The 12,672-nt window shown below is 59.4% G+C and overlaps 1 protein-coding gene across 3 annotated transcripts; it reads left to right on the top strand.

The window, feature by feature from the left end:
• The first annotated feature begins 3,559 nt into the window (after window positions 1–3,559).
• On the top strand, window positions 3,560–12,439 carry LIF (LIF interleukin 6 family cytokine). Of its 3 annotated transcripts, none has more exons than XM_073790290.1 (4): window positions 3,560–3,815; window positions 6,057–6,177; window positions 7,898–8,076; window positions 8,791–12,439. In XM_073790290.1, exons 2-4 carry the CDS (start codon window positions 6,159–6,161, stop codon window positions 9,199–9,201), a joined length of 609 nt encoding a protein of 202 aa, XP_073646391.1. In that variant the 5' UTR covers window positions 3,560–3,815; window positions 6,057–6,158; the 3' UTR covers window positions 9,202–12,439. The 3 variants fall into 3 exon arrangements, with proteins under 3 accessions (XP_073646391.1, XP_073646389.1, XP_073646390.1); XM_073790288.1 differs by having other exon boundaries at window positions 6,057–6,719; XM_073790289.1 differs by lacking the exon at window positions 3,560–3,815 and having other exon boundaries at window positions 6,026–6,719.
• Window positions 12,440–12,672: the final 233 nt, after the last annotated feature.

Genomic DNA, 12,672 nt, shown 5'->3' with positions numbered 1-12,672 from the left:
CCACCCTGCCCGCAGCACCTCCTGCCACTCCTGGGCTGCAAGGGATGGCAGCCGAGGAGCAGTCAGGAGCCCCACGCTGCCAGCTGCCGAGTGGCCTCGGGCAAGTCACTCCTCAGCCCCTCAGGGCCTGGTTTTCATCACTGATACCAAGTGGCTTACAAGCGTTTCTGACTGAGACCCACAGTTAGAAACACATTGCACCTTGCAACCAGAGGGTGATGCACACGCTGACACGTCCAGACGACGGAAACAAAATTCCGCCGAGCGGCGCTTGCCCTCGCTCTGGGCAATGCTGGGTGATTTTGCGATTCTATTTTCTTTTAAAAGTGCTGGCGGCAACCCTCTAAATTTAATCCATGATCCACTAAGAGGCAGAGACTTACAGTGTGAAAATATCGCTCTTTACCTCTGCCTGCGATGGTCTCAAGCTAGTTCAAGATTCAGAGAGAGCCTGGGGGAGGTCAAAGTGCTTGCAGAGGCTAAAATGCCAGATCCATTAAGGGCTGATGCCTGAACCATCAGGGAGGAGAGACACCCATTCTAAAGATGGAGACGTTGAGGACAGAGCCTGCAGTGGAATCAGGCCCCATGCAACTTGGCATGGACCTCGGAGGCAGACCTCTGACCCCACTGATGATCGGAACCCTGTAGGCTGCTGCTTCCCTTGCAATTTCTATCAGAATTGAAGAAAAAATATGCAGTCACTCTGATTCACCTCCAGGGGTGTGATTCCTGACGCAGAACCAGTCAGGAAATGTCGGGGTGATGCCGGGGACAGTTGGCAGGAGGCCAGACTGGCTTCTGGCTCCCACTTGGCCCTGAGGGTGTGTAGCTGGTCCCTGCCAGAGATTTGATGGGGTGAGGGTGAGAAGGGCAGACTATAGGCCCAAAGCTGGACCTCAAGAGCCTCAAAGACAGCTGGAAGGGAAGTGTTGCTTATTCCCAAGGTGGGAAGAATTGCTTATTCCCCTGCAGAGGCTCTGAGAGGTTGCCTGTTCCCCCAGGACCCACGCCACACTCTGTCTACTGAGAGGACCCAGGAGCCCTCCTTGTCCTAACTCTCAGATCACGGGTGGAGCATGGACCCCTGGACCCAGGCCCAACCCAAGCCCCTGATTCAGGCTGGGGTTTGAGCCCCTCCTGTGGCCACCCCAACCTCTGGTTAGAATGGCTGCCACGTGGCAGGCACTGTGTGTTTCCCACTTAACATCTTCATGACAGCCCCATGAGCCCGGCGCTACCGCATCCCCACTCTCAGTGGGCTCAGAGAGAGGAAGCCAGTTGCCCCAGGTCACAGGTGTGGGCAGGAATCAAACCCATGTTTGCCTGGCTGTAAGACACACCCTTACTCATGGGTACTACCACCCTAGCCCCAAAGGGACCAAAGGTGACTTGCAAAGCCGAGCCAGCGGTCACAGGAAAGTACATGAGAGCATATAGATGGTGAAGGTGGGCAGCCCTGCAGGTATAGTTACATCCTCCTTTCTCAAGTGCTGAATAATGAGGTGTTTTTGCCTTTTTGGACAGGATACACAACTGCCAGGGCTGTGCCAGGAATTCCTGAGCTTCTCCTGTCTCCTCTGGCTGTCCCTCACCAACTCTGGTCCTGGGCCACTCCCTCTGGCCCCCAACTTCCTCCCCTGGGCCCATCTGACTCCGCTGTGCTCATTTCCCAGGTGGGAGCGTCAAGGCGAGGAGCGGGGCCTGAGCTGATGTCTGAGAGCAGCTGCTGGTTGAGTTTTCAGAGAACTGAGATCTTAGATGGGGACAGGGAAGAGGGATGGGGAGGGAGGAGGGGGGCCGGCCTGGGCAATGGGGGTTGCCCAGAGCACTCAGTTTCTGGGTCACTAGCCTTGGGGAATTCCCCGATGCCCAGAGAGCTGCTTACCTGGTGAGTAACTGCTCCTGGCTGCCCACACAGGATGCCTGGCTGTGAGGGTACCTCCCTGCCACCCCCTGCCAATGGCCACTGCCATGTTACCCTCTCCCCTGAGTGCCCCGGGGCCCAGGAAAGAGACAGACAGGCAGGCAGGGGCTGTCCCCCACCTCCACAACTCCCCCCAGGGCTCCGCAGGGGGCGGCTGGTGATTCAAGCCCCTCTGAGCTGAACTATGTCTCCTTCCTTCTCAGATGGGCCTTGGGGGTGAATCAGCTCCTGGGGGCGGTGAGGCTGGGTCAGCCACTGTCTTCAGCTCAAGCCTGGGGTGCGGTTGGTCACGGGCCAGGATAGGACATAGGGAGAGAGAGCCCACCGCCGTGCCAGCCCCCCCAGCAACCCATCTGATCTTCCTGGGGCACCCCAGAAGCTGGAGGCTCGAGGGTGTTTTGTTTCCATTATCCATCAGGAGAGAATGAACAGGCCCCTCTCCTGCCCAGCTTTCCCCCTTTAGCCCTGGATTATGCCCAACTTTCCTCATCTGTAAAATGGGGACAAGAACCCCTACTCCTCCACGGTGAGGAGGATCAATGCTGACGAGCAGAGGGTTGGCTGGGCTCCCAGAACTGCGCTGAGCCTGAGCCCTCACAGCAAACCCACAGCACAGGTGTCATTATTCCCATTTTATAGATGAGAAAACTGAGGCCAGGATGTGGTCACTTCCTCAAAGTCACCCAGCTCATAACTGGCAGACTCAAACCTCTAACCCGGCTCTGACTGAGGCTGAAGTCCATGCTTCCAACCAGCAGACTTTACTCCTCTCGCCATGAGAGACTTGGCACAGACAGCTTTTGGAAACTAAAATGCTTTTAGAAAATACTTAGCATCTGCTCTGATGTAACCCTGAGCCAGGTGCTGTCAAGAGTACAAATGAGGATCAGACCCCAACCAAGCCCTCAAAGAGGGAGGAATGAGACTTGTTCCCACTTGAAAGGAGAGTGGGCAGGACTGGGCAGACTCAGCTAACCTGGGCTGTGGGAGGAAGGGGAGGCTTCCCGGAAGAAGCGGCCTGAATGCAGCTCACCACCCCTTGCTCCCATCGCAGCATGAGGTGCTCCTGGCATTAGCTGTGGCCTTCAAGCCAGAGGCCAGGGCTCCAGGCCTCATTCTCTTGTTAACTCTCTGTGCTGCCCTGGGCAAGTGTCTTCACCTCTCTGAGCCTCAGCTTCCCCACCTGACATTCTAAGAGAGACTTGTGGATGGTGAGTGAGAATCAGAAGGAAAGGAGGGGCTGAATGGCCACATGCGCCAAAGTGAGTGGGAGAGAAAGAGACCTCAGGGGCCCTGGGGAGGCCCCAGGCCGGCCCTGGACTCGCTTCCTGGAGATGAGCAGGTGGATGGTACAGCCGCCTGGAGGAGCACCCCCAGCCCCGGCCTGGCCGCCCCCCCCCCAGACTAAGGGTGCCCTATGTGGGCCCCAGCTGTCCCCCTCACCCTGAGGCCGGTCAAATCCCCAGCAGGCCCAGTGTGCAGAAGCAGGACAGGCTGGGGATGAAGTCACAGCTGGAAGGGGCCGGGCTGGGGCTGCCACTCCAGGGTGGGGCCTGGGGTCACGACCCTGGGAGCAGGCAGCCAAGAAGGGAGGATGCCTTCCGTGAGGAAGCTGGGGAAAACACACACACACACATAGCAGCGTAGAGAGGGAAGGAAGAAAACAAACTCCAGGAGACCAAAGCTGGCCTGGAGCGCCGCCTGGGCAGCCGATTCCCGGGGACCGAGGCCACGTTGCAGGCGGCTCACGGGTCCGCAGCTCCGAGACCCTGCCCGGCCTGCCCCCGAGAGGCCCGGTGCAGGTGGTGGCTGGACATGGACAGGAGAGGGAGGCTGGGCCTGGGGTGCCGAGGGGCCCAGAACACTTGGGGAGCACAGACCAAGTCAGGTACCGTGAGAGGGGAAACTGAGGCAGGGGAGGGGGCCAGTCAGGGCGAGGGTGAAGTATCTTCTAGACTCCGCCCCACTTCCTGTTTCCTGTGGGGTGGGGCTGAGATTACATGGCGTTTGGGGGCGTTTTCTAGGGCTGAGGAGGGGTCTGGGCAGCCAGAAGACAGTGCAAGGCCCGGCAAGTCCACTGGGAGTGATGCAGGGGAGGAACTGTGGCAGGAGGGCAGTGGGACGAGGAGGCAGCCTCCAGGAGAATCAGGGCACCCAGTGAGACACTTGGGCGGGGGAACAGGGGATCCATAGATGGGGCCTCTGTGGGGCCCTGGTCAAATGGATTTGGGGTCCACATCAGAAGAGTCAGGATGAGGCAGATGACAGGGGTCCGGGAGATGTGGGGGTGGGGTTTGGAGGCTGATCCAGAGTTCACGCTCCCCACGTGCTCAGGCCCTCCTGCAGGAGAGATTGGGCCTGGGGGATTATGGGAGGGAGGTGAGCTGGGATGTCCTGAGGTGTGGGGCTGCCTGAGACAGGCTGGGGTGGCTGGACCTCCTAGGGGCATACACAGACCCCAGAGCAGGTGCATGAGAGGGGCGAGTGCCAGCTGGGGCCTTCCATGGCCCCCAAGGAAGACACAAGGTGTGGAGCGGCCGGGAGGAGGAAGGAAAGCCAGTGTGGGCTCTACCAGCCTCCTCCCTGCTGGGAAGCGCCCGCTGGGATGGGCAGTTTTATCGCCCCACAGCCGAGGCCAAGCTGGGAGAGCCGGGAGGAAGCAGCCTGGAGAGGGCAGGGCATGCGTGGGGGGGAGGGGGCACGGCGGCAGCAGGAGGGCTCGTCCTGGCACGGAGGAATGAACGAATGCTGGGCAGGTCCTCCGGGATGTGGCAAGAGGCGGGAGCTGGGGGCATGGAGGAGGGCTGAGGGGGTGGGCAGAGGGAATCAGGGGCCAGGGAAAGGCTGCAGGGCTCCCTGGCCTTGGAGAAGCAACTCTCCTGCCTCGTTCTCTGGTTGGGGTCAGGTGGGAGGGCTGCAGCGGGGGCGCCCTTGGCAACTTGTGGGACCACATAGCCCCAGATGTGTCTGACCAGCACTCCCCCACCTCTTTTGTTTTGTTTTGAATGCTTTTTGCCAGGGAGGAGTTGCTGTGCTCATTTTGCCCTAGTCCTCACCATTCCTTCCTGCCCCTCCTTACTCATTTATGAATCTACCTGGCCACGATAGACACCAGTATTTGTGACCCTGCCTAAGAGACTCCAGAAGCACCTCTTGGGGGCCATAATCATTCTCTGATGCTGAGCCCCAAGGGCCCTCCAAGACATTTTCTGTTCTCCTCAGCCATCCCTCTGCGTCCTGAGGAGCAAACCTGGCTCCAACTGGCTCAGCCTCCTTAAGTCTCTGCTCCAAATGTCCTTTCAAAATGGAAATGCTGGACCACTCTCCCCTGAAGGGTGCAAAGAGTTTTAGGTAAACGCCAGAAACATCACATCTTCCCAGAATCTCCTCCCCAGGCTCTCCCCAGAGAAGGGAGTCACAGCAACCCCTCACCTCCCATCTTCCCAGCCCCCTCCTCAGCCCCACAGGTACCTGTGGTCATCAATGCAGGCTTGTTGATGGCAGTCAGGAGGCCTGACCTTGTGGGACCCTGGACAACCTGTCCCCACGGGAGCCCCACTTTGCATAGTGGCAGCGGGCAGGTTGGAGGAGGCCACCTCTGCGGTGGCTTCCAGCGCCCACGTTCAGTTTCGCTTTTTTACCGTCTAAAGTCCACACCAGGGCCCCAGCCCCTCTTCCTGGAGCCTCCTTGTCAGCCAAGCCCCAGCCTGCCTCCTCCCCACTGACCCCCAAACCCCCTGAACAGGGGGCCACAGGTGGCAGCCTCCGTCTGCTTGCCTAGTTTCAAGCCACCTCCCCAAACCCAGGTGAGTCAGGGCTGTCTGGGGTACCCACTGCCCAGGGACACCGATGACTCGGGGACCCTCCTCCCCCTCCCCATCTTCAAACAACTCCCAGGGCAAGCCACGCAGGAAAACCGCAGGGTGTTTTGTTGAAGAGTTCATTATAATTTTATCAATCAAATTCTTAGAAGAGGGAAAAAGTCTGCTCTCGCCACCCTCCCCCCTCACTGCCCCCCCTTCACTCTCACTTTCTTCCATTCATAATTTCCTATGATGCACCTCAAACAACTTCCTGGACGGGGATCCCTGCTAAATATAGCTGTTTCTCTCTCTGTCTTACAACACAGGCTCCAGTATATAAATCGGGCAAATTCCCCATTTGAGCATGAACCTCTGAAAACTGCAGGCATCTAAGGTCTCCTCCAAGGCCCTCTGGAGTCCAGCCCATAATGAAGGTCTTGGCGGCAGGTAAATCCACCCGCCCCGCGCCGGCTTCCGCGCCCCGCCACGGGCGCAGCGGCAACTTGGGGCACTTGGCGATCGTGAGCGGGACACCCACTCGCCGCAGACACATGGACACTTGGGGCGCCCGCGCAGCCCGCCGGGCCGCCGGAGGCGCTGGGTGGCGGCCGGGAGCGAGAGCAGGCACATGGTCCCGGCACCGCGCGCCCAGCCCGCCCTGGGGCCCGCAGGTTGGCGGGCAAGGGAGGGTGCGCCGCAGCCTTCCTCCTCCTCCTCCTCCTCCTCCTCCTCCTCCTCCTCCTCCTCCTCCTCCTCCTCGCTCCGCCGGCTCTCCTGCTGCTCTTCCAGCTCAGCTTTCTCCGGGACTCACCCTCCCTCTTTCTTTTTCTTTCTTTCTTTCTGTCTTTCCGCTTTCTCTTTTCCAACCGCGTCCCGGGCTGCTCCCTGGGAGGGGCGCCGGCCTCTGAGCAGCTTGCAAACTCCGGCCCGGGACGGGAGCAGGTGCCGCCTCCATCTGCTAGTGTCTGGAAAGCTGTGGTCTGTGCTAGGTGAGCCTGGGGTGTGGGGGCCCCCCAGCCATCGGGGGCCTCAGCACTGCCGGGGGATGCTGGGAGGCACAGGGGACCCAGAAGTGAACTTGAGGCTGCCACTGTCCCAGGAGGGGAACCGGCTCCTGCGCGCCACCCTTTCCCCCAACCTCATCGGTTCTCCAGCCTCACAGGTCCACCGACCCCAGCCCTTGATGCTTGGGTCACTTGGAAAGCAAGGGGGGTGGGGGGAGGCGGAAAGTAGGCGCCCTGGGCGGGGAGGGGCGATCCTGGACAGGCCCGGACAGCTCTCAGCTCTCCTGTCACCTTTCACTTTCCTTCCTCCCCCGCCCACCTGGCTGCGTGCGACATTTTCCCTTTTTTCTTTCCTGGTTGCACCATTCCTTTGCCCTCCCGAAGGCTCTGGGGGACTGAGGGACCCCAGGATTCTCCTTGTCCTAACCCACAACCTGGAGCAAGGACCAGTAGACAGGAGTGGGAGGGCATGGAGGCCAGGAGGAGTACAGAGTGGGATAGGAAGTTTTGAAGAATGACTTGGGAATGGAGTGGGGGGCGGGCAGAACTGCAGAATTGGGGTGGAGTTGAGGGTCCTAGATAGGGTAGTGGCCACATTTGGAGAAGGATAACCACAGAATTAGGGGACAAAGGGCCCAGTGAGCCAAAATCATGTGACAGGTTTGGGAGATGAGGGTCAGCAGAACCCCCCCCACCATGGTCCCCTAAGAAGCCCACTCTGGGAGATTGAAGTGTGAAATAACACTTAGGAATCTGGACCATCCTGGGAGGTGGGGAGGTAGGGGCTGCTCTTTTCCTTGAGACCTGCTGGGGCTGGGGCGTGGTACCCTCCAGCCAGAGGCCAGGATGGTGTCACCCTGCACCCAGTTTCCAACTGGTAGAAACAGCTCACGTCCTGCGCCTTGCTCCTGTCAGGAGACAGCAGGGAGTGATCGATGGGAGTGAAGCAGAGACAGAGGGTTAGAGCTCTGGAGGGAGGGGGACAGAGAAGCAGATTTGGTGACATCGTGAAAGTAAGAAACAGCCATGCTGGGTGAAGAGAGACCTGGAGGCTGAGAGGAGACACTGGTGTCCCTGAGGGAGATGAGGCGCATCCTCTACCATGAGACCTCTTGCCCACCCCCCCACCTGCCTGCTCATGGCTCCCTCCTGCCTGTTCCCAGGAGTTGTGCCCCTGCTGCTGGTTCTGCACTGGAAACACGGAGCGGGGAGCCCCCTTCCCATCACCCCTGTCAACGCCACCTGTGCCACACGCCACCCATGTCACAGCAACCTCATGAACCAGATCAAGAACCAGCTGGCTCAGCTCAACAGCAGTGCCAAAGCCCTCTTTATTCTCTATGTAAGTCTCCCCCCAGGGAACCAAGGAAGGAGGGAGGGAGGGGCTGGGCTTTGCTGCAGGGACCTGGGCTGGCGGGGCTGGTCAGGGAAGGGAAGGGAGGGGGACTGGTCCCACCACACCCAGACTCCCTCAGCTTCCTCCCCACCCCCTGGCCCAGGCTCCGCCACTTGCCTAGGGTGCCCAGTTAGATAGGGGCAGAGCTGCCTGGAGAAGGGGGTGCCTGGCACTTCTAGCCTTGAGATTCTTCCACCTTGTGGAGGGAGAGGCCGATGAGAGACAGAGAAGGAGGCGGTGAGGTGGACGGCAGGGTGCTGTTGGGAGAGACGGCGGGTTGTGGTTGACGGGGGTGCAGAGCCGCCCAGGAAGAGGGTGAGTGCAGTGGGTGAAAGGGCAAGTGTGTGTGGTGCACACGTTGGAGGTGAGACTCGGGGTTTTCCTTTCTGTCCCCATGTGGTCCTGATGATTGTGATGAGGAGGATAATTCCTTGCATGGTATAGGCCTGGATGCTTTACCAAGGGAATCCACACCCACAATTACTTCAGGCTCTCAGGACAGTCCCGAGATGCCTACAGGGCAAGTGATTGGGTCCTCATGCCACTGTGTTTGGGGTGTGGGGACTGAAGCCCAAGAGCTGACCCAGAGGCTTGGTGGCAGGGCTGGAACACCCATCCCTGACTCCCATGTCACCTCCCCTCCGCCCCTCTGCTCCTCAGTACACGGCCCAGGGGGAGCCATTCCCCAACAACCTGGACAAGCTGTGCAGCCCCAATGTGACCGACTTCCCGCCCTTCCACGCCAATGGCACGGAGAGGGCCCGGCTGGTGGAGCTGTACCGCATCATCGCGTACCTGGGCGCCTCCCTGGGCAACATCACGCGGGACCAGAAGGTCCTCAATCCCAGCGCCCACAGCCTGCACAGCAAGCTGAACGCCACGGCAGATGTCATGCGGGGCCTCCTCAGCAACGTGCTCTGCCGCCTGCGCAGCAAGTACCACGTGGCCCACGTGGACGTGGCCTACGGCCCAGACACCTCAGGCAAGGACGTCTTCCAGAAGAAGAAGCTCGGCTGTCAGCTCCTGGGGAAGTATAAGCAGGTCATCGCTGTGGTGGCCCAGGCCTTCTAGACGGGAGGTCTCATAGCGCACAGTGACCTGAGATCTTAGACTTAGGTGGCTCTCAAACTGTGGCCAGGGCCCAGAGCAGTGCCCAAGCCAAGTGGGGGCTGCTCGCAGACCCCGAGGGGTTCCTGGCCAGTCTATTCCCCTCCAGGGTGGGCTGTGATGAAGCCAAGCAGAGCCAAAACTCCCAGAGGGAGAACCTATACATGGCGCCAACTAGAAGAAGGTGCCCCTTCTTCTGGGATACTGCAGCCAGGCACCCGGTGTCAGGCTGGATTTCGGCCCCTTCTCGTCCCCTCAGCCAGGGTCTTCGTGAGCAAACCACACAAGTTGCCTCCAGTGACCCTGACCATGGGGCAAGACAGCAGGGGTCGGGGGCATTGCCTGGCCCCCAGCAGAACGACAACTATCAGTGCCTTCGCTGCCCCTTCGGTAGACCTTGAAAGGTCTGGTTGGAACTCAGGCAGCCCAGAGGGGCTGGGATCCTGAAGGATCCTTGGCCCCTACAAGTATGGTGAGTGGAAGGCTAGAAAGGGAACTCTGGTTTGAGATGCTGCCTTGTCTTGGGTGTGATTGGAGAGCTCAGGCCTAGGACTGTCAGGTGGAAGGTTCCAGAAGGAGGTCGCTGGCCTTCAGCCTCCTGGGGAGGCAGAGAGGCCACCTTCAGGCCTGGGAAGGAAGAGAGGCCCTTGAAAGTCTCGATGGGCTCTTCTTCCTTGAGCCTGCAGTCTGTCCTGCTGTCCCGGTGGCTGGGGTCTGGCGGCTGGACCTGGAGGCGGGGTGTGGGGAGGTGGACGGGTTGTAAAGTCAGGTGAGGGGGTTCTGAGGGGACCCAGAGTCTTGTGGGCAAGGGTCTGTAAGGGAGGGGTGGATGCAGTAGTTCAGAGTGGCAGCTCACATCTGAGGCCCACGGAGGCCCCGTGAGGTCATACAAAGGTACTTGAGGGGCACCAGAGGCCATCGCTGGACCCCGGAGCAAGGGGACAGCAGAAGTTGAGGTCAGGGTCTCAGGAAGCCTGAGATCCAAGGGTGCTGTGTGTCTGACCCAGCATGATTGTCTATTTATTTTGATGCCCTATTTATATTAACTTATTGGTGCTTTAAATAGCAAAGTTAATTCCCCTTTCCCTGCTCCCTCTCCAGCAGAAATAATATGATGGCTCCTTCTGCAGGGGCCGGGGCCAGGCCTTAGCAGGGCCTGGTCTGGAAGTCGAAGATGTTACAAGTGGGATAAGCCTTATGGGTGAGGCTCATAGAAGGGTCAGGAGCTGAGAGAACTGGTCAGTCTGGGAGGGGACGGGGGACCCGGCTCCAACCCCCACCCTAACGGTAACTGGCTCTGGGGCTATCGGGACCCTGGCTGCGAGGCAGGCTGGGCCAGTTTGTGGAGTGGCCAAGGGACCTTTTCCCAGGGCCACCATGTTGCTTGGCTCCAAGGGGCCCATTCAACACTGTGTTGTCCGGCGCCCCCTGGAATTGTGCTGTTGGAGGCAACATTCACCATAGAGATGGCACCCCTGGAGCAGTGGGCAAGGCAGCCCTGGTGGCCCACCTGCTGCTGTTTCCTTGTCCTCAAGCTGCCTCTAGACTAGCAGTCTGGGGGCCCTGGAACAGTCCTGACCAGCACCCAGCGGGGAAGTGCCTTCTCGGGTGGCCTGAACACCCACAGAGGGCGAGAGGACCTGGCTGGACCTCAGGAAGCTGGACGGCCCAGGGAGGAGGCCCCTGCTCTGGAGAGGAGGACGAGGAGGCCCTGGGATGCAGACCAGGAAGCTGTGGTCCCTCCTGCCCCACCTCCCCCCACACCCCCACCCATGTCTGGGCTCCCAGGCAGGGAACCTGATCCTTTCCTTTGTGCTGGGGCCAGGCTAGTGGAGAAACGCCCTCCAGTCTGGGAGCAGGGGAGGAGGGCCCAGAGCTGGGGCAGCTGCTAAGAGCAAGGTTCTGGCGTCTTCTCAAACCCTGAGCGGGCAGCGAGCCTAGCCGTTCAGCCAGCACGATTTTGGTGCTTTGCACTCACTTTGCACCCCTCTGCCTCCTCCGAGCACTTTACCCGTGTCCATCGGAGGGCAGGTGGGCAAGGCAGTAGGCAGGCCCTGAGGCCTGGGGTCGGGGGCTGGAGGTGGGAGTTGTCCGTCCCGTTGGCAAGACTGTTTTGTGGCGGGTGGTGGAGGAGACCACAATGGTTACATGTTTTCCAACACTGTCTTAACTGAGGGTTAAGACACTGAGGGTCACGCTCAGCCTTGTCCAGGATCTCAGCCTGCTGTCCCCCGTCGCTCTGCTCCTTCAGTGAACGTGGCTTGGAAGGCTTGGAGCCGGCTTGTCCCCCTTCGTCTCATCATCCCGTGGACGCAGACTCCCCGTGCCAGGCCCACCTGGGCAGGCTCTGAGGCTCGGGGACCAAGCGATTCTCCTCCCCCAGGCGTAGCCCCGGCTCTGCCCCTCACCCTCGTCCTCAGTGCTCTTTGTAGAACCTGTCTGGCAGATGGGCACCCACTTTGCACAGCATCTCTGAATTTTGGAGCCTTTGTGTGGAAAAAAGCTTTGCAGGGCAGGAAGCTGTCCACTTCCTCCTTTATCTGGTTTTGACCCACACCTGCATCCTGGGTCACGGCCCCAGCCCGAGGAGGAGGGAGAGGCCGGCAGGAGAGGAGGGGTTAGGACAGTCCTTTTGCAGTTTATCGAAAGAGGGGTATTGGGGACCTTATTTATTTAAAAAATTTTTAAATGAGAAAGCACCACTATTTATTTGTCTCTCCTCCCCCTCATCCTTCTCCCCCTCTCCTTGTCCCCTCCTTGGAGATGTCTCCCCAATAGAAGCAGTCCAGCTCTGCCTCGCTGGCTCTCCAGGAAAGACATAGCGTGTGGGGCTGGAGGCCACAGCCAAGTGAGAGGTTAATTTCCCTTCAGATGGTACAGATGTTCTTACTTCCGGATTGCCACCCCCCTCCACACCCCCGCCTGTCCCTTACCCACACCCAGTACCTGGGCGTCACTCCCATCCACACTGCTAGCTCTGTGCATCCTTCCGTGTTTCCCTCCTTCCTTTCTACTGGAAAGGACTTGGCCTTGGGGGACAAATTCCTATTGATGAATGTACCCTGTGGGAATGTTTCATACTGACAGATTATTTTTATTTATTCAATGTCATATTTAAAATATTTATTTTTTATACTGAAGGAATACTTTTTTAAAAAGAAAAAAAGAGAAATTAATAAAGAATCTACTCTTGGCAAGCTTTCCAGATTGTATTCATGTGGGGAGACGGGGCTGGAGGGGCTGGGACCGTCTCTGTCCTGGGCGCCCTGCTGGGTGGGGCTCTGCCAGGCCAGGGGCGGGCGGGTGGGAAGATGGGGTGCTTCCACCAGGCAAGGGTGCCGGCATGGGTGCGGGCGGGGTGGGCAGAACGCTGGCACGGGCAGGACAAGGTGGGTGGGGCTCCAGATCATGGGGTGCCACCAGGAGGTCCTGTTC

This window comes from Tursiops truncatus, chromosome 13 (assembly GCF_011762595.2).
Source record: "Tursiops truncatus isolate mTurTru1 chromosome 13, mTurTru1.mat.Y, whole genome shotgun sequence".
Lineage (NCBI taxonomy): Eukaryota > Metazoa > Chordata > Mammalia > Artiodactyla > Delphinidae > Tursiops > Tursiops truncatus.
The sequence above is the reverse complement of the archived record's forward strand: the minus strand, read 5'-3'. Positions and strand labels throughout refer to the sequence as shown.